Source organism: Loxodonta africana, chromosome 4 (assembly GCF_030014295.1).
Source record: "Loxodonta africana isolate mLoxAfr1 chromosome 4, mLoxAfr1.hap2, whole genome shotgun sequence".
NCBI classification, from domain to species: Eukaryota; Metazoa; Chordata; class Mammalia; order Proboscidea; family Elephantidae; genus Loxodonta; species Loxodonta africana.
Window position 1 is genome coordinate 188064967 of NC_087345.1, and position 22369 is coordinate 188087335.

The 22369-nt window shown below is 39.4% G+C and overlaps 1 protein-coding gene across 5 annotated transcripts in view; it reads left to right on the forward strand.

The window, feature by feature from the left end:
* CUL2 (cullin 2) overlaps positions 1–22369 on the forward strand; it is a 131437-nt gene that overhangs the window by 23758 nt on the left and 85310 nt on the right. For all 5 annotated transcript variants that reach the window (XM_010600265.3, XM_023539772.2, XM_064285097.1 and 2 more), the window contains 3 exons: positions 7255–7395; positions 19161–19263; positions 20081–20175. In XM_010600265.3, the coding sequence (XP_010598567.1) occupies positions 7277–7395; positions 19161–19263; positions 20081–20175 (317 nt within the window). In that variant the 5' untranslated portion in view covers positions 7255–7276. The remainder of the gene's footprint in view (positions 1–7254; positions 7396–19160; positions 19264–20080; positions 20176–22369) is intronic.

The following is a 22369-nucleotide window of genomic DNA, read 5'->3' on the forward strand; positions in this document are numbered from 1 at the left end:
TTTTTCTTCAACTATGAAATATTTGGTAAATGCAAAGGTTGTAAATTAATATTTTTCAAGACTTCGAAGCAGAGAGTATGATATAATCACATTTGCATTTGGAAGGCTTATACTGGTGATGGTATAAGGACTATACAAAGAAGACAGAAGAGGACACAGGCAGATCATGCAGGAGGCTATTGCAGTAGTCCAGATAAGAGATGGTGGCTTGGAATAGGGTGGTCGCAGTGGGAACTGGAAGAAGCGGATGGATTTAAGAAATGGTTAGAAGGTAGGACCTTAGGGCTTATTGATCGATTAAGGATCCGTGGTGGCACAGTTGGTTAAGTGCTTGGCTGCTAACTGAAAGGTCAGAGGTTTGAACCCATCAGTGGGTATATGGGAGAAAAGACCTGGTGATTTGCTCCTGTAAAGATTACAGCATAGGAAACCCTATGGAGCAGTTCTGCTCTGTTACACAGGGTCACTTTGAGTTGGAGTCACTTGACGACACACAGCAACCCTGGAAGATTGGATTGATGTGTAGAAGAGGGTAAGAGAGAGAGGAATCAGGAATGATCAATAAGATTTCTTGTTTGAAAAGCTGTGTGGATGGCGATGCAGTTCCTGAGATGTGGAATACTGGAAGAGGATGGGCGTGTTGAGTTTGAGGGGTCCATTAGATGTGGAGCTGTTCTGGGTTTGAGAGAGAGTCTTGAGCACAGAGATGGAAACTCTCGTCCTGCAGAGTAGATGAAATCCAAGGGTTAGGAAGGTAGGGCCCGAAAGGCTCCCGGCTCTACTCATTCTATATAAATACTACTTGGCTGCACATAGTAGAAGCTATGTTTTTAAATATCCCTAAAAACCAGACCCACAGCCGTCAAGTTGATTTCGACTTATCGCGACCCTATAGGAGAGAGTAGAACTGTAATCTTTATGGAGGCTGACTGCCACATCTTTCTCCCGCTGAGTAGCTGGTGGGTTTGAACCGCGAACCTTTTTCGTTAGCAGCTAGCACTTAATCAGTGTGCCACCAGGGCTCCTTTTTAAAAAATATAATAGCTATTAATCGTTAACTAACTTTATTAACTCGGGTACTGCACTGAGTCCTTTAAATCCATTATTTTATTTAGTCTTCCTATTACCCCTATGAAAACCCTGGTGGTGTAGTGGCTAAGTGCTACAGCTGCTAACCAAAAAGGTCAGCAGTTCAAATCCACCAGGCACTCCTGGGAAACTCTATGGGGCAGTTCTGCTCTGTCCTGTAGGGTTGCTATGAGTCGGAATCGAGTCAAAGACAGTGGGCTTTATTACCCCTATGGAGCCCTGGTGGTGCGGTGGTTAAGAGCTACGTCTGCTAATCAAGAGGTCAGCAGTTCCAATTCACCAGCCGCTCCTTGGAAACCCTATGATGCAGTTTTCCTCTGTCCTATAGGGTTTTTTTTTTTTTAATATAGGGTTGCTATGAGTTGGAATTGACTCAGTGGCAACGGGTTTGTTTTTTTGGCATTAACCCTATAAGCCATTCATTCATTTATTCTTGAATTTATTGAGTATTTATCGCAGAATGTCACGTAGAATATTAGGTGCCATATAGAAAGACCTGTATGCCTTTCTTTCATGCACTTTAAAAAATGATTTCCTTTTTTTTTATTGAGAATATATACAGTAAAAACATAAATCGATTCAGGTTTTTACGCGTACAATTCAGTGACATCAGTTACATTCTTTGAGTTGTGCAACCATTCTCACTCTTATTCTGAGTTATCTTTTATGCATTTTAATAAATTGAAAAAAAAATGCAATTTAGGGCACATATAAAGTTAACAGGTTTTATTGCTGAATTGAGTTTCCTAAGACTAAAACCAAAACCGAACCGAAGTGGTTGCCGTTGAGTTGGTTCTGACTCATAGCGACCCTATAGGACAGAGTAGAACTGCCCCAGGGGATTCGCAAGGAGCGGCTGGTGGATTCAAACTGTCGACCTTTTGGTTAGCAGTCAGGCTCTTGGACACTGCGCCACCAGGGCTCCATCCTAAGACTAGACATTTAAAAAGTATCAACTATATTTTCTAGGTATGATTTACATATTCTTAACTTTTATAAGGAGCCCTGGTGGCGCAAAGGTTAAGTGCTCGGCTGCTGAAAGGTTGGCAGTTCGAACCCACTCAGCAGCTCTGAGGGAGAAAAGACCCGAAGATCTGCTCCTGTAAAGATGATAGCCTAGGAAACCCTATGGGGCAGCTCAGTTCTGTCTCATTAGGTCGCTGTGAGTTGAAAATCTACTCTGTGGCACAACAACAACTTTTATAGAGTTTAAATTGGCAGTTCACGTGCCAAATTCAGAATCTCGTGTATTGTTTCCAGTTCATGTCTGTCTGTTTTTTTCATTTTCTTATCAGTATCATTCTGAGAGCAGGAGTTTCTAATTTTAATGAAGTCCAATTATTTATCATTGTTTTTCTTTTATAATTCATGCTTTTTGTGTACTGGCTAAAGAATTTTTGCTTAACTCTTGGTTTTTAATGTACCTTCCCCAAATTATTCCTAAACTCTCCACCATTCCTGTCACTGGGCAAAAATGATAGGTAAAGGCCCAGAGGCCGGATCCTGTCCTTTGCCTATTTTTTTTTTTTTTATTAACTTTTATTGAGCTTCAAGTGAACGTTTACAAATCAAGTCAGTCTGTCACATATAAGTTAATATACATCTTACTCCTTACTCCCACTTGCTCTCCCCCTAATGAGTCAGCCCTTCCAGTCTCTCCTTTCGTGAAAACTTTGGCAGCCTCCAACTCTCTCTATCCTCCCATCCCCTCTCCAGACAGGAGATGCCAACACAGTCTCAAGTGTCCACCTGATACGAATAGCTCACTCTTCATCAGCATCTCTCTCCCACCCACTGTCCAGTCCCTTTCATGTCTGATGAGTTGTCTTCGGGAATGGCTCCTGTCCTGTGCCAACAGAAGGTTTGGGGACCATGACCGCCGGGATTCCTCTAGTCACAGCCAGACCATTAAGTCTGGTCTTTTTATGCAAATTTGGGGTCTGCATCCCACTTATCTCCTGCTCCCTCAGGGGTTCTCTGTTGTGCTCCCTGTCAGGGCAGTCATCGATTGTGGCCGGGCACCAACTAGTTCTTCTGTTCTCAGGGTAATGTAGGCCTTTGCCTATTTTTGTAAATAAAATTTTATTGTAACCCAGCCAAGCCAACCTTTTACATACTGTGCATAGCTGCTTTTGTGCTACAGGCTGAGATGAGTAGTTGCAACAGAGTAAAATGGGCCTCAAAGCCTAAAATATTTACTGTTTGGTCTTTTATAGGAATAGTTTGGTGATCTCTTAGGAAATTAGTCTCCCCCATCCTGCTTTTTTCTTGGAGAATTTTTTCCTGGAGCCCTTTGCTGTTCTGTGTCTGTCTGGACAGGTTGTTGTTAAAATCTGTGTAGCTGTTGTCCTGAGAGCTCTTGTTCCTACCCTCCTGATCCCCTGTTTCCTGGATCTTACCTCTGTCTTGTTTTATTCCATTCCCTCCTTCTGATGGAGGATATCCTCCGTAGAGTTCTAAGAGAAAACAGTGCATGAGAAGTAAATTATTTGAGACCACTGCATTCTGGTCTCACACTTAATAGTTAGTTTTCCTTGATACAGAATTCTAGGTAGTCATTTTCCCTGAGAACTTGGGAAGCATTGCTTTATATTGCTTTCTAGCTTCCAGTGCTTCTATGATAAACCTAAGTACTTCGTGATTTGTAGTTTGTTGTGACCTGTTTTTGTTTTCTGCAAACTTTTTTGATCTTTCTTATCCCCAGTGTTCTAAAATGTCCTAAAGATGTGCCTTGGTACTGGTTTTTAAAATCAAATATGCTGGTATTCAGTAGGTCCTTTTAATCTGAAAACTCATGTTGTTCAGTTCTAGGATAGTTTTATGATTATCTTCTGTCATTTCCCTTTTGTAGAATGTGAATATACATTAACTGAATGTTAGACCTCTTGGATTAATACTTAGTTTTTTCAGTTTTTTTCTTTTTCTGGTTTCTTTTATGTGCTTTCTTGTCCTTTATATTTAAAAATATTAATGATTTTTTTTACTTTTTTCCTCTGGAAAATTGCAAACATATACAATAAAAGAATAATGTAGTAAGCCACTCTCCCAAGTACCTGTCATTCATCCTCAACAATTCAACTTGTGGGCAAGCTCTTCAATTTTGAAGCAGATCCCATGCAGCATACTGTTACATCCGTAAATATTTTGGAAATATATTGGAAATATTTATGACTGTAATGGTATAAAATGAGATAAAAACTTTCACTATAAAAAAACTAATTTTATAATTACTATTATAAAAATTGAGGAGTCCTGGTGATGCAGAGGTTAAAGCACTTGGCTGTTAGCCGGAAGGTTGGTGATTCCAAGCCAAGAGGCCGCCCCAGGGGATGAAGATGTGGCAGTCTGCTTCTGAAAGATTCATAGCCCCGGAAGCCCCATGGGGCAGTTCTGAGGCCGCCCCAGGGGATGAAGATGTGGCGGTCTGCTTCTGAAAGATTCATAGCCCCGGAAGCCCCATGGGGCAGTTCTGCTGCCTCCTGCAGGGTGGCTGTGAGTTGGGATCAACTTGACGGCAGTGGGCTTGGTTTTGGTATTATAAAAATTAGTCATTTTTTAAAAATAATTTTTTTTAAATTACACTTCAGGTGAACGTTTACAGAACAAATCAAACAATTAATACACAAATTACTTTGTGATATTGATTGCCAACCCTGTGATGTGTCCACAGGCTCTCCTTCTTGACCTCGGGCTACACATTTTCGTTCGTCCAGTTTTCCTGTCTTCTCCTCTGGGCTTTGGGGCTGGAGTGCCCATTCAGTTTCATATACGTGGTTGAACTATGTGTGTTGTTTGTTTTAAAGGCCTGTCTAATCTTTGGCTGAAGGGTGAACTTCAGGATTGACTTCAGAGGAGAAAATTTACGTGGAAAGAAAATTGCCAGTTTTTTGGTATACAGTTGCAAAAGAGTTCCTACCTTTAAGAAACACTCATAATTACAGTTCAGGGTGGTTAAATGCTCTAATAGAGGTTAAGTGTCAAGTTCTCAGATTATACATGAGATAGGGAAATTACTCAGCTGAAGTGGGCCCTGGAAAGTTTCTTAAAGGCAGATTTTCTTGGACTGAGACTTAGAATATAGTGAGAGTTGGTGAATAGGTAGGAGAGGGGAGGTAAGGAAAAGAGAAATATTTTAAGTAGAGAAACCAGTTAGGATAAAGGCAGAGTATTGAAAGCAATCTTATGTGTTCAGTGACCTCTAAGTAAAGGGAAGTTACTAGATTGTGATGTCAGGGAAAGGAATTCCATGAGGAGAGGGAGCTGGAGAGGTGCTCTAGCCTAGGTTGGATCATGGAAGCTTGGTGTGCCATGTTACCAGTGAGCCTAACCTGAATGCTGTCTGTTGTGGGAAACATCAAACAACTTTAGATACAAGAGGGACATGGTCAATTTTTTTACTTAGGTAGTTTTTTTTCGTGCATTCGATGAGGATAAGACCGGTGATTCTGACCTTCTTGAGGTCAAGAAGTTTGTGTTTTGGTCACTGCATCCTCAGAGCCTAGAACAGTGCCTACCAAAGAGAAAACATTCAGTCAGAAATGTTAGTAAGGCATCATAGTTGCACTATTGACAGGTGAGAGCACAGGCCTCCAGTACATGTCGGAGTCCTCACCTCACCACTGGTTAGCTGTGTGACCTTAAGCAGATTTGTTAATTACCGTTTGACTCAGTTTCCTTACGTAGAAAATGGGGAGAACAGTAGAGCTTGTCTAATCAGGTTGAGGATGCTTATATATATACATATATATGTAAATATTCATAGTAGAAAGCAAGGATTAATACAAAGGAGAGCTGCTGAGAGCCTGATCCCAGCGCGTTTGTAAGGCTGCACAGGATTGAATGGATGCAGGACATACTCAGGAGCACAGTTGGACGGGATGTGGTGAGTAAGGGAGAAGAAAGAGTTCATTTTCTGACTTAATGATCAGGAAACTGATAGGTTCCCCCCACAGTAAGTAGAGTCTTTGGTATGTTGAGAAAAAAAGGGCATCGATTCACTATGGCAAACTCTCTTTGGATATTTGTTTGGCTTTTCTCTGATTCCTCTTTTTCCTCTTTGGAGTCTGTTCTTGATAGAAACGAATGAGGGTGCAAGACTGTCTCCAGTTTGTGGAGGTTACGGCTGTGAGGCTCCTCACTTCCCCTGTCTTTTTTTGTTTACGTGTCTTCCCTGCCCCATTTTTTCTCTACCCGCTTTTCCCGGGGTGGAAGATGAGAGAAAGGATGTTTCAAACTTGTTTGGCCTTTGCTACAGCCTAGGTTGCTGTTTCACAGTCGTAGTATTAAGGGAAAACTTTGGAGAGGATATTAAAACATATGCCAGGAAATTGTCCACTTGTGCAGTTGAGTTCACCTGAGCCAGGGTTCCATGCTGGAGTAGTGCTTTTAGTGAAAGGAGTGGGACTGGATACCCCTGAGAATCTGAGAAGGAGCCTTAAGCTATCTGCTCCAACCCTGAAATTCCTTTGAAATCTTTATTTTTTTCATTTTAAAAGTTCATGTGAATTTTGCATTCATCCCCGTTTGTTTTAATACAAATACAACTTTCCTCCCTAATCTTTTACCAAAACTAGTGCTTCAACCGTAACAACGATTGTAAGGATGGCTCAGGACCAGGCAGTGGTCTGTTGTGCATAGGGTCGCTATGAGTCGGAACCGACACGACAGCACCTAACAACAACAATGCTTCAGGAATATAAAACCTTTCATTTTCTTGTGTCTTCTCATATTTTTTGCATACTATCTCATTCCCCAGTTTAAGAAGTGTAAACCACAAGGATTTGGGCCCCAACCCATACTATTGAAGGTCTTCTGCTTATTTCTCATGATGAGAGTTGGCTTTTTGGCTACCTGGGTTCCAGCTTCTGTTCCTCAACACATTAATTAGGCTTCTTTCTAAATCTTTGGAGCAGCACCCTTGATCATAAATAATTTGTACTAAAAGCTTTCTGTTTCCCAGAGTGTGTTAATGAATGCAGTTATTCTTCAGAATTCCTTGTCTGGATAGCCATGTACAGATAGTAGTCAACGTTTATTGAACTCTGACTGTGTGCCAGGTTCTCTTCTTGCCCCTTTCATCGTAATGTTATTAGTTATGCTGGGTGTTAAAACAGAGACTGAGCTTGTGGAATACATGCTAACATTATTATTGTTTTTAATTAACAGATTTCAACACTAAACTTGCACAATGTCTTTGAAACCAAGAGTAGTAGATTTTGATGAAACATGGAACAAACTTTTAACGACAATCAAAGCTGTTGTCATGTTGGAATACGTCGAAAGAGCAACGTGGAACGACCGCTTCTCGTATCCTTTCAGTGGCTCTTGATGAATGCTCTGGGACTGATGAGCTTGTTGAAAAGTGAGAACATGTTTAAGCTTATATAGGAAGAAGAAATTTCCAGCATAACTAATTTCGAATATATTATCATATAGCAAATTTGCAAGTTGATCACCTGTTTTGTGGAAATCAACAAACTTTGATGGCCTTTCATTCAACAAGTACTTTCTGAGCACTCAGTATATGCATTACTTTAGGCACTGTGAGGAATACAGTTCTAAACAAAAGAAACCCCTTCCCCTTCATTTTAATAAGGGAAACAGCCAATAAACAGATGAAAAATAAAATAAATGTATGTATCTAATGTCAGTGCTTCAAATATAACAGACAGTGATGAATACTGCAGAGAAAAATAAATGAGGGTGAGGGCATGGAGAATGTTTGGAGTAGCTCTTTTAGAGAGGCCGATCAAGCAAGGTCCGCTTCCCTGAGGAAGGTGATATTGGAGCAGAGACCGGGACAAAGTAAGGGAGCAAGCCATGCATATATGTGGGAGAAGAATGTTACAGGCAGAGAGAACAGCATGTGCAAAGACTGTGAGATAGAAACATGCTTGACAGGCTTGAGGAATGGCAGAGAGGGTGCAGTGAATGAAGGAGGTGGTAAGAGATGAGGTCAGAAGGTAGCCAGAGGCCAGATGATAGGGATTCTATAGGCTGTGTTTAGGGCTTTGGATTTTATATTAACTGTGGAAAGAAGTCTTGGTTAATTAAGAGCAAGATAGTGACATAATCTTATTAACTCCACATTTGTTAATTGGGAGACTAACACATAGCTAGGCAGGCACATAGCTGTAAAAGTCCAGACTGGTCGTTTCTCTAGGACAGTCTGAAACCCAGTAGCCTAAATTCCTTCCTAACAGCAATCTGCTGGACCTACCAACTCAGTGGTTGCCCTGTCTGTGTGGAGCATATGTTCTTTAGGAAAGATTTGATTTCCCAAGACGGTGATTGAATGTGTTCTTAACACCCAACTCAGTTGTTTATATGAAGGTGAAAGCTGAGGCAAGAACAGTAGAGCTCTTTCAGACCTTCAGGAAACCATTTAATTCTTTACAACTGCAGTTGTTGATGAGGAGCATTGTTGGGCTACCTACATCCTGGGCACTGAAAGAAGATAGATAAAAGGATGGTAACGTTTCTGTAAGCCTGCGTAGTTTGCAAGAGCTTTTATATTTATTTCATTTGATACTCCGGACAAGTTTGTCAGATCAGTGGGGCAGATACAATTATTGTCTTTATGAATCAGATGAGGAAACTGACAGTTAAAGGGACTTGCCCAAGGTCATGCAGGTAGTAACTGATGGAACGCAGGCCCGAACGCAAGGCTTTCGACATCCGATTCCCTGTGCTTTCCATACATTTGGAGGATAATTAATAAGGAGCCTGTCTTTGAAGCGCTTATTATCGTCTCTTAAATTAGATAGCTTATTTTTCTGTGGAACATCATAGATTATTTTTGGGCAGGAATCTTAAAAATTGAGAAGAGTGTTAATGATTACTTGTATGTTTGTGAAGTTGGGCTAGGCAGGCACATAGCTGTTTTTAGGAATGTTTTAACCGAAATAAGGAGCAGAGAGGGAAGAGAAGAGTTGGCCAGAGAAGACCATAAGAAGAGGGGAAATAATAATTGTGTTCTTTCTTTAGTGTTGTAGGGAAGAGACAGTTAATTGGTTGCTTCATAAATGGCTTTGAAATAAACCAACTTCCCTGGAAAGTGACCCTTTCGGTCCCTGTTATTTCTAAGAAGTTTATTGTTTGATCCATCTAAGGTGGTTCAGTTATTCTTGACCTAATGATGAAGTCTCTCCTCTCAAAAAAAAAAAAAAAAAAAAGAAGAAATCTGCAAAAACAGTAAAGTTAAGAATGCAACCTCTCGCTTTAAATTTTGTTTTGGAAAATAAAGGGCTGTGTTACTAATTGTTCTAAAGTAAAATTCTCTCCCTTTCATTTGCCCAAGAATTTAAGGTTAACTTCTGACCTACAAAGCTCCAAGTAGACATATTACAGGTCATAAAACTTTAATATTCAAAAATGAAACAAGACACTCAAAATCTCATACCACTATATATATTACTATTGGATTTTTTATAAAGCACTTTATTTTTTTGAGTGTGAAGTACAATACATATATGGAAGAGTTTGTAAGATATACATGTACTATTGAATAAATTTCTGGGGTTATTGAATAAATAATGGTAAAGCAGACACCTGCATAAACAGACACAGGTCAAGAAATAGGACGTTCACCAGCTCTCCCCCTTCTCCACTCTTACCCCCACTCCTAGGACCCAGCTCAGTTCACAGCCCCACTCCTTTCCCTTGGAGGAGGTAACCACTATCTTGATTTTGAGCCTATTGTTTCCTTTCTTTTTAAAAATAGTATAACTGCTTATGGACTGATGAGCAACATCATGATAAACGGAGAAAAGATTGACATTGTCAATGATTTCATTTTACTTGCATCCACAATCAACGCCCATGGAAGCAGTAGTTGGGATATAAATGACGCATTGCATTGGGCACATCTGCAAATACCTCTTTAAAGTACTAAAAAGCAAGGATGTCACTTTGAGGACTAAGGTATACCTGGCCCAAGCCATGATATTTTTAATGGCCTCATATGCATGCGAAAGCTGGACAGTGAATAAGGAAGACCGAAGAATTCATGCCTTTGAATCGTGGCATTGGCGAAAAACATGGAATATATCACGAGATGCCAGAAGAATGAACAAATCTGCCCTGGAAGAGGTACAGCCAGAATGCTTCTTAGAAGCAAGGATGGCAAAACTTTGTCTCACGTACTTCAGACATGTTGTCAGGAGGGACCGGTCCCTGGAGAAGGACATCATGCTTGGTAAAGTAGAGGGTTAGCAAAAAAGAGGAAGACCGTCGATGAGATGGATGGACACAGTGGCTGTAACAATGGGCTCAAACATAACAATGATTGTGAGGATGGCTCAGGAGAGGACCTGGCATTGTTTCGTTCTGTTGTACATAGGATCACTATGAGTTGGAGCCAACCTGACGACACCTAACAGCAACAATAACTGCCTATGAAAAAACCCTAAACAATAGTATTTTTTTTCTGATTTTCATCTTTATATAAATGGAATCATACTGTGTACCTTCTTTCATGTCATAGGTTTTTCTTTCAACATATGTGTGAATGTGTGAGATTAATTTGTTAGGAAGCACTTGACATATTTTTCATTTTATCTTATAAATGACCTTGTAAGGTTTGTATTGTTAGCCATATTTTAGTGTTGAAAATACTGTGGTCCAAGAGGTGTGAAATGACTTACTGATAGCATAAGATAGAATCCTAGGGTAGTAATGCCAGAGTTTCCTCATCCTCTTCAAATGGGTATAAGAAAGCTTGGTCTGCTTTGAAATGTTTAATCAATATAAGCATGGAAAATATTGAATTTCTCTCCAGAAATTTTTTATTGCATATAAGCTCCATGAAAGCAGTGATTCTTACCTATTTTGTTTTCTGCTGTATTCCCACACCTGGTATATATTGGTGCTTAGCATCTTGAGCTCAGTGTCTTCTTCCAGTCTCATTCCTGTTATTGGCAGAATTCAGTTCCTTGCTGTTGAAGGAGTGAGGTCCTCTTTCCTTATTGGTTGTTGGCCAGGAGTTGCTCCAGTGACTTGTCACTTTCCAGTTTTTGACCTGGCCCCTCCTTCTTTAGCACCAGCAGTGTCAAATCTTTCTTGTGCTTTGAATCTGACTTCCCCTTCTGCAGCTAGCTAGTGGTGGAGTGGAGGTAGGGAGGGTCTTTTCATTTGATTCGATTAGGCCTGCATGTATAATCCAGGATAATCTCTATTTTAGGGTCAACTGATAAAACTGATAGTAACCATAATTAAGGTGCTGAGTCCCTTTTGCTACATAAAGTAACCTAGAGGTGGAAATGACATATTTACAGTCTCGGGTTAGGTTGGGAAACGCTGGGAGGCCATTTTAGAATCCTGTCTGTATCAAGTAATGATGATGCTCATGAGGAAAGCTTTATGACAGCATTGATGAAGTCTCTAGAGTGGCTTGGAGTTTCCCCTTGTCTATCAGGTGTTTTTGTAAAATAAGATAGAGGCTAGATGTAGACAACAGTTACTATTTGTTTTTCTAGGTTGGAGTTCTTTGGCTGTTTGGCTTTTATTTAGAGTTCTCTATTTAGTACCTATTAGGACAGATTCTCATACTGTATTAGGAAAATATAGATGCTCTCCTACTTAAGAACAAGTTAGATTCTATATGAATCCAAAGTGATTAACCCGGGGGGATTTAAGATTGCCTTCCTTGAATGCGTTTCTCTCTAATAGGGAAGTGAGTTGGTTCTTCCAAGCTTTAAAACCAGGCATTACTATTGTCCTCATTTCTAATTTACTTTCTATCAGGCATCTTTTTCTAACATAGATTAGTTGTAACTACGTTGAAAAATGTTGAGGCAGGTAAATCTCTACCCTTGGTATCTTCACAAGTTTTAGAGGGAGAAATTCTTAGTAACCATGGCATCTATACTTACCACCCTGTCACTCCTTCTGAGATTGTACAGACTGGAAAAGGTTTTGTCTGCAGCCATCTCTGGCTCTGGTGCATTAACAACGCTTCCTCCGTGTTCCCTTAAATCAGGTTAATAGAGATCTGATGTTGATGCTGAGTCTGTAGATAGACACTCGAAGGTTTTTCCGTTTCTGTCAGTCGCTCTTTATTGTTGCTTGCTATGATTCATGATTTCACAGATACTACATTTTTTACATGTTGCATTTTTTGTTCTTTCTCTTTAGGATGTTCCTTTTTATGTTCCTTGTCTTACCATTTTCAATTTTTTAAAAATCTGTATTTTTATTTCCATTGTAAACTCATAGTTTTTTATCTTGCTACGTAATAGACCTAATAATGTTAAAACTCAAAATTAAGCGCAATCATAGGGAGTACATTTTACTAAAGAAAATGAACTCAGATAAAAAACCTTGCTGCCGGCTGGCTAGTACTGCTTTTTGGTTGTAACAGAGTTCGGAACTTTCACTCTAAAACACAGCTTTTTTCTGACTGAAAATTTAAGTGGCAAGTCTAGAGGAGTTTTTGTATGCTGCTCCCCCAAAGAGTGACTTAAAACATGACCCTTTAAACTAGAGAGTCTTTAAATCTAACCTCCAGTTATTTCCCTTTTTTTTTTTTTTTTGTCTTTTTAAGTGTGTTGTCTATAGCCAAATTATAATCGAATGCTAGAAGTTGAAAATACTCTTCTTGAGAGCACTTCCTGTGGGCTAAACATTTCCGGAGTCACTGGATATTTGAATAGATTAGAGAAAAAGAAAATAATTGGAAAATATCTTTTAGGTGTTGTTGTTAGGTGCCATCGAGTCGGCTCTGATTCACAGCGACCCCGTGTACAACAGAACAAAACACTGCCCCGGCCTGTGCCGTCCGTACAGTCGTTGCTGTGCCTGAGCCCTTCGTTGTAGCCACTGTGTCAATCCATCTCATCTTCGAGTCTTCGTCCCTTTTGTTGACCCTGTGCTAAGGATGATGTCCTTCTCCAGGGGCTGTTCCCTCCTGACAACATGTCCAAAGTACAGGAGACAAAGTCTCGCCATTCTCACTACCAAGGAACACTCTGACTCTTTTTCTTCCCAAACAGACTTTTTTGTTCTTCTGGCGGTCCATGGTATGTTCAACATTTTTCGCCAACACCATAATTCAAAGTCATCAATTCTTCAGTCTTATTCATTGTCAAGCTTTGATATGCATATGAGGCCATTAGAAATATCATGGCTTGGGTTAGGCACACCTTAGTCCTCAAAGTAACATCTTTGCTTTTTAATACTTTAAAGATGTCTTTTGCAGCAGAGGAAGCCCTGGTGGTGTAGTGGTTAAGTGCTACAGCTGCTGACCAAAAGGTCAGCAGTTCGAACCCACCAGGCACTCCTTGGAAACTCTATGGGGCAGTTCTACTCTGTCCTATAGGGTCACTATGAATCGGAGTCAACTCGATGGCAATGGGTTTGGGTTTTTTTTTTTTTTTTTCGGTTTTGTGGCAGATTTGCCTGGTGCAATGTGTCATTTGATTTCTTGACTGTTGCTTCCTTGGGCGTTGCTTGTGATCTTTTAGGTAGTTGGGTAACTAAATTAACTGAGGCTCAAAACCGTGATGAATTAATAAGAGTTTTTAAAGGTTGACTCCATTAATTAAAAAAATATGTAATAATATGTGAATGTGTTCTCACTGGAGAAGAGTCAAACAATACACAGAAGTACTGTTAATAAAATGAAATGAGAAAGTTTCCCTGTTTTCCCTCTGCCATGCAGATCATTTGTCCCTAAGCAGAAGGTAAGGCCTGTGATACTAGTGTTTCTAGTCAATTTTGTTTACATGTACATAATTTTGGTTTTGTAAAACAGTTGGTATATAGTTAGCGTATCATGCTTAAATTATGCTATTGAATCATTTAAAATTTTTCAGTAAGGTGTGTATTCTAGAAATAAATCTATATGTAGCTTAATGAAAAAATAGTTGGAGCAAATAATATCACCATCATGTTGGATGAAAAGTGTGGAAATATGTATTCAGAACTTGAAGTTATTAAGTACATTCCAGCTTTGCTAAAAGGATAGTTGACCTAGATCCCAGTCTCATTTAGTCGTTTTATTTTTTAAAAATTTGTAGACTTTATCTTTTAGAAAAGTTCTAGGTGAACAGAAAAATTGTGCAAAAAGTACAGAGCTCCCACATGCCTGCTTTCTCCCCGACCCACCGCAGCTCCCGGTGTTACTAACATCTTGGATTGGTATGGCACATGTTACAGTTGATGAGCCAGTATCGATATGTTGTTATTAACTGAGGTTCGTAGTTTACGTTCGGGTTTATGCTTTATGTTCTGTAGTTCCATGAGTTTTGGCGAGTGAATTATTTTGTCTGTCCACCATTACAGTGTCATACAGAATAGTTTCACTGCCCTTAAAAATATACAGTGCTCCACCTATTCACTCCCCCGCCCGCCACTCTGGACCCCTGTCAATCACTGATCTTTTTACTGTCTCTAGTTTTGCCTATTCCAGAATGACATATAACTGGAATCATACAGTATATAGTGTACTCAGACTGGCTTCTTTCACTTAGTGATAGGCATTTAAGGTTCCTCCCTGTCTATCATAAGGAGCTGTGGTGCCGTAGTGTCGAAGCATTTGGCTGCTAACCAAAAGGTTGGCCGTTAGAACCCACCGGCTGCTCCTCAGGAGAAAGATGTGACAGTCTTCTGTAAAGATTTGTTGTTGTTGGATGCCATTGAGTAAATTCCAACTCGTAGCGACCCTATGCCTGACCTGCACCGTCCTCACAATCCTTGCTGTGTTCGAGTCCATAGTTGCAGCTACTGTGTCAGTCTGTCTCATCGAGGGTCTTCCTCTTTTTTGCTGCCATCTACCTTACCAAGCATGATGTCCTTCTTCAGGGACTGGTCCCTCCTGATAACATGTCCAGAGAACCTGAGACGAAGTCTTGCCATCCTCAGTTCCAAGGAGCGCTCTGGCTGTACTTCCTTCAAGACAGACTTACTCTCTTCTGGCAGTCAGTGGTATATTCAGTATTCTTCGCCAACACCATAATTCAAAGGCATCAATTCTTCTTTGGTCTTCCTTATTCACAGTCCAGCTTTTGGATACATATGAAGCAACTGAAAATATCATGGCTTGGGTCAGGTGCACCTTAGTCCTCAAAGTGACATCTTTGCTTTTCAACACTTTAAAGAGGTCTTTTGCAGCACATTTGCCCAATGCAGTATATCGTCTGATTTCCGTGATTGTGGATCCAAGTAAAATGAAATCCTTGATGACTTCAGTATTTTCTGCATTTATCATGATGTTGCTTGCAACGATTTTTGTTCCTTTGTGTTGAGATGCAGTCCATACCGAAGGCTGAATTTGCAGCCTTGGAAACCCTATGGGGCAGTTCTACTCTGTCCTGTAGGGTTGCTGTGAGTCTAAATTGACTCAGTGGCAACGGGGTGGGGCATGTCTGTTATGGCTTGATAGCACATTTCTTTTTATTGCTGAATAATAGTCTATTATACGGATGTATCACGGTTTATCTATTCACCTATTGAAGAACATGTTGGTTGCTTCCAGTTTTGGGCAGTTATTAATAAAACTTAAAAACATTTGTGTGCAGGTTTTTTATAGACATGCATCTCAACTCTTCTGTATACTGTAAATAACTAGGAGTGTGATTGGTGAATTAAATGGTCAAACTCTGTTTCGCTTTGTAAGAAACTGCCATATTGTTCCAAAGTGTTCATACCATTTTGCATTCCTACCACTGGTGAGTGATAGTTCCTGTTTTTTCACGGCCTGGCAAGCAGTTGGTGGTGTCAGAGTTTTTTTATTTTAGCCATTCCATAGGTGTGTAGTGGTATCTTCTTGATTTAGTTTGTAATTCCCAAATTACATTTGATGTTGAACATCTTTTCGTATGCTTATTTGCTATCTTTATATCTTCTTTGGTGAGGTACCCATTGAGATGTTTTGCCCACTTTTTAATTCAGTTGTTTTCTTACAGTTGAATTTAAAGAGTTTTTATATTTCAGGTACAAGTCCTTTATCAGATATATCTTTTGCAAAGATTTTCTTCCAGCCCGTGGCTTATCTTTTTGCTCTCTACGCATGGGGTAATGTCACTCCTCTGACTTCGTTGGCTATTCTGGTCTTTTACTTTTCCATGTAAACTTTAGAATCAGCTTGTTGATTTCCACAAAGTAATTTGCTGGGGTTTTGATTTAGTCTTTTTTTAAAAAATGAAATTTCAGTGTAATATTAAAAAAATATATATATATACATACTCATAAATATAGAGATGAATTTTCACAAAGTGAGCATAGTTGTACATCCAGTAAATAGAACACCCATGGCATCCCAGAGGAGCCCTGGTGGCGAAGCGGTTAAGAGCTCAGGCTGCTAACGTTTGACAGTTCAAATCCACAGCCACTCCTTGGAAACCCTGTGGGGCAGTTCTACCCTGTCCTGTAGGGTAGCTATGAGTCGCAATCGACTTGATGGCACACAGCAACAACAACAACAAAGCATCCCAGAAGCTTCCTGGGTCCCCCGTCTCAGTCGCTAAAGGCAGCCATTCCTGATTTGTAACACATTTAATTCTGAGAACCTTTCTGAATTTGATTTTCCTTCAGTAAGTTTGCAATGAGTAATGAGATTGGTTATAAATTTCTATGGTCAAACAAAACAAAAAACCCTTGGAGATTTATGTTGTATAGTAAGTTAGAGTTTTTTTTTTTTAAGGAATTTATAGTTGAAAAGTAGAGGGGCTCCAAACTGGATAAAGGAACTCAAATATATTACCTTGAAGCAACTTTCCTCTCCATTGATACCTTGAATCTACCCCATTTCATCAGATCATCATCAATTCTCTATAGAATTTATATCCATAGATATTTAAAATCCTTCTTTTTTTAAAAGGTGGTACATATTCAAATCTGTATTTTCTTTGTAAGAAGTTCTAATGGTGCTATGGTTATGTGCTCAACTGCTAACCAAAAGGTCGGTGGTTTGAACTCACCAGCTGCTCCGTGGGAGAAAAGATCTGGCAACCTGCTCCTGTAAAGATTAAACCAAAAAACCAAACCTGTTGCCATCGAATCGATTCCAACTCATAGCGACCCTCTAGGACAGAGTAGAACTGCCCCATAGAGTTTCCAAGGAGCGCCTGGCTGATTCGAACTGCCGACCTTCTGGTTAGCAGCCGTAGCACTTACCCACTACGCTACCAGGGTTTCCCCTGTAAAGATTACCGCCTAGGAACCCCTATGGAACAGTTCTACTCTGTCCTATAGGGCCGCTATTAGTCGGAATCGACTCAATGGCACACAATAACAGCTTTCTTTGTAATATAGGGTATTTTGATGTATTATGTTATTGCTGATAAGTAGTTCTTATGTTCTGTTCTTTCACTTAGATAATATTCATTTAAAATAATTGTAATAGTTTCTTATTTACATAAAATCTGGCAGTGATATCACACTATATGGATCTTAGTTTTGCTTGACCATGTTTGGTTTTTGTTAATATTATAAGGAAAAATTTTTGTTTTTATTTTATGCAGTGATGTGTGGATTAAAAAATATATATGCATACAAATGAAGCTGTTAGTTACTAATTATAATTAAAAATAAATACAAAGTGATTTAGAAGGAAAATGGGAAAGTATGATGGAAGTCTACCAGATAGTGGCCTCAAGTGGAGAGGGTTGCTGTCTCTCTGCAGAGCAGGGGTACTAGGTAAGTAGGCAGAGCATATGGGATTGATTCCCTATCTGTCTTCCCTCATCAGTCATTTAGTAGGTAGGTGCCTGTTGTGTGCCAGGAACTGTGCCTGGGACTGGGAATATAAAGATGAGTAAGAACTGGCAGTATTTTCAAGACATTTAGAAAATAGAATGACAAAGGTATAAATAATTTCTGTCACATAAAAATAAATTCTGTAGAATATGTATGATGTTATGGGGATATGGAGGAGCAAGAAGCTTCATCCTACCTCTATAATATTTTAAGTATAAATTTTTATTTTCTAATATTTCCTGATACTTGGATTAAGTACAAATAACTGACTCCAGCCTAAATAATCAACCTTATTTTTAGGGTGTGTCCTCATCTCTATCTAGGCTGGGCTTGGATTAGTTTGTGTGTACTTTATCTCCTATATTTGACTAGAGATCTATGGTTTATGAAGCACTTTAAGTTGATTTAGGCCTTTAAAACTCTAGATTCAGGAGAGCGTTTGTTAAGTCTTTATCTTAGAGATGAGGAAATGGCAATCCAGAGAAATTAAGAGACTTGGTCAAGGTCAAACCAAAAAAAACCAAACCCAGTGCCGTCGAGTCGATTCTGACTCATAGTGACCCTATAGGACAGAGTAGAACTGCCCCATGGAGTTTCCAAGGAGCGCCTGGTGGATTCGAACTTCCGACCCTTTGGTTAGCAGCTGTAGTACTTAACCACTACGCCACCAAGGTTTCCTGGTCAAGATGACTGGCTAGTAAATGGTGAGCCCTCAATTCTATCTCAGTTCCTCTGACCTGGTTGAGAGCCCTTTCTGCTACAGCGTGTCTGTCACGGGTACTGTCTGGTGAGGGACTTAGTTGCTGTTCCAAAACTTGATTGATTAATTGATACTACTATTATTATTCATATTATGGTTTTTCTGATAGAATAAATGCTGAAAGACCATGGGATATAGACTAGAATATCCTGAGTACAATGATGTAGGAAAATATGTCAAATGAGTAATTTTTTAATTGTTCCGTTTCTCAGAATTGCTTAGACATGTGTGCTTCTTGTGATATTCCATAACCTTTTGTTCATCTTATGGTTATGTCCATTCTTACCTAAACCTTATTTTGTAACTTTCTGAGTAAATTGATTTCCCAGAATCCCCCTCTGAGTTTTAACCTCTCTGAGAGGAACCATTTTCTTCACAGTGCCTTCAGATAATAGATTCGCAACAAATACTTGTTGAATGAATGAATGAATCAGTCTTACAGTATTTTTTTAAAGCATGGTTGTGTATTTTACCTTAGTTATATATATATGTATATTGAAAGCCTAAACTGCAAAAAAAAAAAAATTTTTTTTTCTTTATTTTAATGCCCAAATTGAGTTAAATCTCATGTTTTAAAATACTTCCAATGATATGAAAACCTTAACAAGTTAACTAGAGACATCTATGCTTTATGTGTGGCCTACCCTGAACCCCTTGGAGAAAGACTTTATACAGAAACTAAAATTTTTTTGGAAAATCACGTCCGGCATTTGCATAAGGTAAGGAATGTTGCATGGTATGAGTCTGTTTATAGTTGCATGGTTACTTGGCTGACTTACTGCTTTTTCCTCAGTGGTGAATTTAACGTTAAGTTCAAATTCTTTATTTTGTTTCTTAAACAGCATTTTAAAAATCATGTATATTTAAGATACTTTATATCAAGCACTGCATTGTTAAGTTCTCTAAGGTAAATCAGTTTGCTCATAATCGTATAACTAGTAATTAAAGGAGCAGGGATTCAAAGCAAGGGTTGTTCAGCTTTAAAATGTGCTTCTGTGTCCTCTGGATGGTGTGTGTTAAAACCAAGTTTTCTCTTGCTCTTGATTCCCACGGTTTGTATACAGCTTATTTTGGGGAATGTGGAAAAGGTATCAATTTCCGTAAATAGTCTTATTCACAAAAGAGAATCATTTGGAGTGGTGGTGTACTTTTGTAACTAGCAGACTGATCAAAAGTAATGAATTTGAGGAAACACTAGGTGCGTGACAATAAAATTATGTTCTTCTATTTAAAACTGATCTTAATAAAATACTCTAGCCCAGGGATAACATCCAACCATTAGATTTTGTCCTTTTATCTGGGAGAGTGAAACGGTTTACCCTTTATCATGGATGCTTCACTTTCATGTCTAAGACTCATTTTTTTTTCCAATTGTTTCATTGTTGTTAAAGGGAGTTAAATTAGAATATGATTTGTAAATATAATTTATAGTGCTTGAATTATTTATTTTAGAACATTAATTTTTGATGTATTTTATAGCTTACAAGTGGCAATCATTAGTGATTCCCAAGTAAAAATATTTTCCCTTTTTTATAGAAAGTTCTGGAGTCTGAAGAACAAGTACTTGTTATGTATCATAGATACTGGGAAGAATATAGCAAAGGTGCAGACTATATGGACTGTTTATATAGGTAGGTATGTTTTTAAATGCTTGATAATTTAAACAGTATTGCCTGCGTTCAGTAATTGGAGGAATAGTTTATTATTGTTACGCACTGAAATGTGCAGAACTGAAACATTCCCTTCTACAAGGACCTTTCTCTGCTGTGGGCAGAGGTCTGTGGTCAGGTCAGGTAGCTATTTGGGAGCTAGGCAGTATGTGGATAGACTTAGTAAAAAGTAAAACCGCATTTAATGGTAGGGCTCTATTTCTTCAAATTATCTGGTAACTATAAATCAAAAAACCCCGCTGCTGTTGAGTCGATTCTGACTCGTAGCAACCCTATAGGACAGGGTAGAACTGCCCCCTAGGGTTTCCAGGGAGCACCTGGTAGATTGAAACTGTTGACCTTTTGGTTAGCAACTGTAGCACTTAACCACAATGCCAACAGAGCTTCCAGCTGATAACTGTAATACATGTTAAATCTTGATAGATCCAGATAGATGGACTTAGTGGAGTAAATCTATGCTCTTAATTGACTCTAGGATTCAGTATTCTATGTTTCCTGGAAGCACTATTGGTCAAAATACTCAGTAATTTTCCTCTTGGAAGTTTATAAGATTTACTGACTCTCCTCCCCCATCCTCTAAACCAAAAAAAAAAAAAAAAAAAAAAACCCTATGCTATCTAGTCAATTCCAACTCATTAGCAACTCTGTATGTAGGACAATAGAATTTCCCCATAGGGTTTCCAAGGAGCGGCTGGTGGATTCGAACTGCAGTCCTTTTCTTTAGCAGCCAAAGTCTTAACCACTTGCCACCAGTGCTGCGCCCCATCCTCTAGCCATGTTTAGTTATCATGGTTTCACATTTTCCTGCCTTTCCTCGTGCTGTTCAATATGTCTGGAATACTTTATTCCCTTCTCTGAATGGATTAGTTCTGATGCCTTCACCAGTGTTTCTTTGAACTTTCCTCCTCTCTATCCAGTCTCCTGCTCAGGTCTTCTGTGTTAACTGCCACCCTGTTTGTTCCATAACACTGCTTAACAGCATATTCTGATCCTCCTGTTCATGTGGACCAATGAAAATGAGGAGCTAGTTTTAGAGGGCAGAGGCCTGTTTACTGAAGTAGTATAGTGGATAAATAAGGAATATTGGCATTAAGCACCTGAACCTTTCACTCTTGGACTTAGGATGTCCCTCTTGAAATGTTTTGGCCTGTGACAGATGCAGTGATAGTTTGCCTTGTGCATCATGGCTTTGGCAACAGATGGGCCCCTGCTTCAGTTTCTCAGTGGGGAGAAGCTGAGGAGTCTAGTTCAGTCTCAAAGCATTTTCTGTACAGTTACACTGTGTGTAGCAGGAGTAAACCAATCACTAGAAAAGGATACCGTGTTTGGGCAAGGGTCAGTGAAAATGAGGAAAACCCTCAGTGAGGTGGATTGACATAATAACAGCAATAATGGACTCAAATATGCCAATGAATATGAAGATGGTGCCGGACCAGGCAACATTTCGTTCTTTTATACATAAGGTCGCGACGAGCCAGCCAACTCGACTGCAGCGAACAAGAAGCAGGAGAATCACATGTGACCAGGACTCAGTTCTCCTGGCATGTTCATCCTTTGGAAGCGGGCCTTTTCCTCGCTGGTGTATAATCCCTAAGGTTTTTTTTGTAACAGAGCTAGAATTTACTCACTCTAAGGTATCTAGACATGGGGCTTACTTCTCATTAGCCTAGTTATTTTTATTTCTTCTTAAGAAAGCGGAATGTAATAAAACCAGAAACCAGCCATAGCCGACAAGCACAAGGTTTACTGTGGCTTTGTCTTTTACAGAAGCGTCTGTTGTACCTAAAGCATCTTGACATTAGATTTCTTTTCTCTCCTCCACCGAAGTGAACCAGTCATAAATAGAACTTGAAGAAGTCCCTAAGGTGTGGGGGAATTTTAAGGACAAGAGTGAGAGTACACGTGTGCTTTTGCTATGGCTGGGATGAGGGGGCCTTTGTGTGTACAGATGCTGAGAGAGAGTTTAGACCGTGTGCCATGCAGTGGGATCCCTCCCTCTTTAGCTGACTTGACTCGGTAGAGATTTAAGTTGCTTTTCTCTTAGTTTTCTAGCACACAATTCTCTTGGTTCTCCTTCCTCTCTGTGTACCAAAGCAATAGCTGCTGTTAGTGAGCTTTTATTAAATATTGTAATATATGTACATACATGTATGTA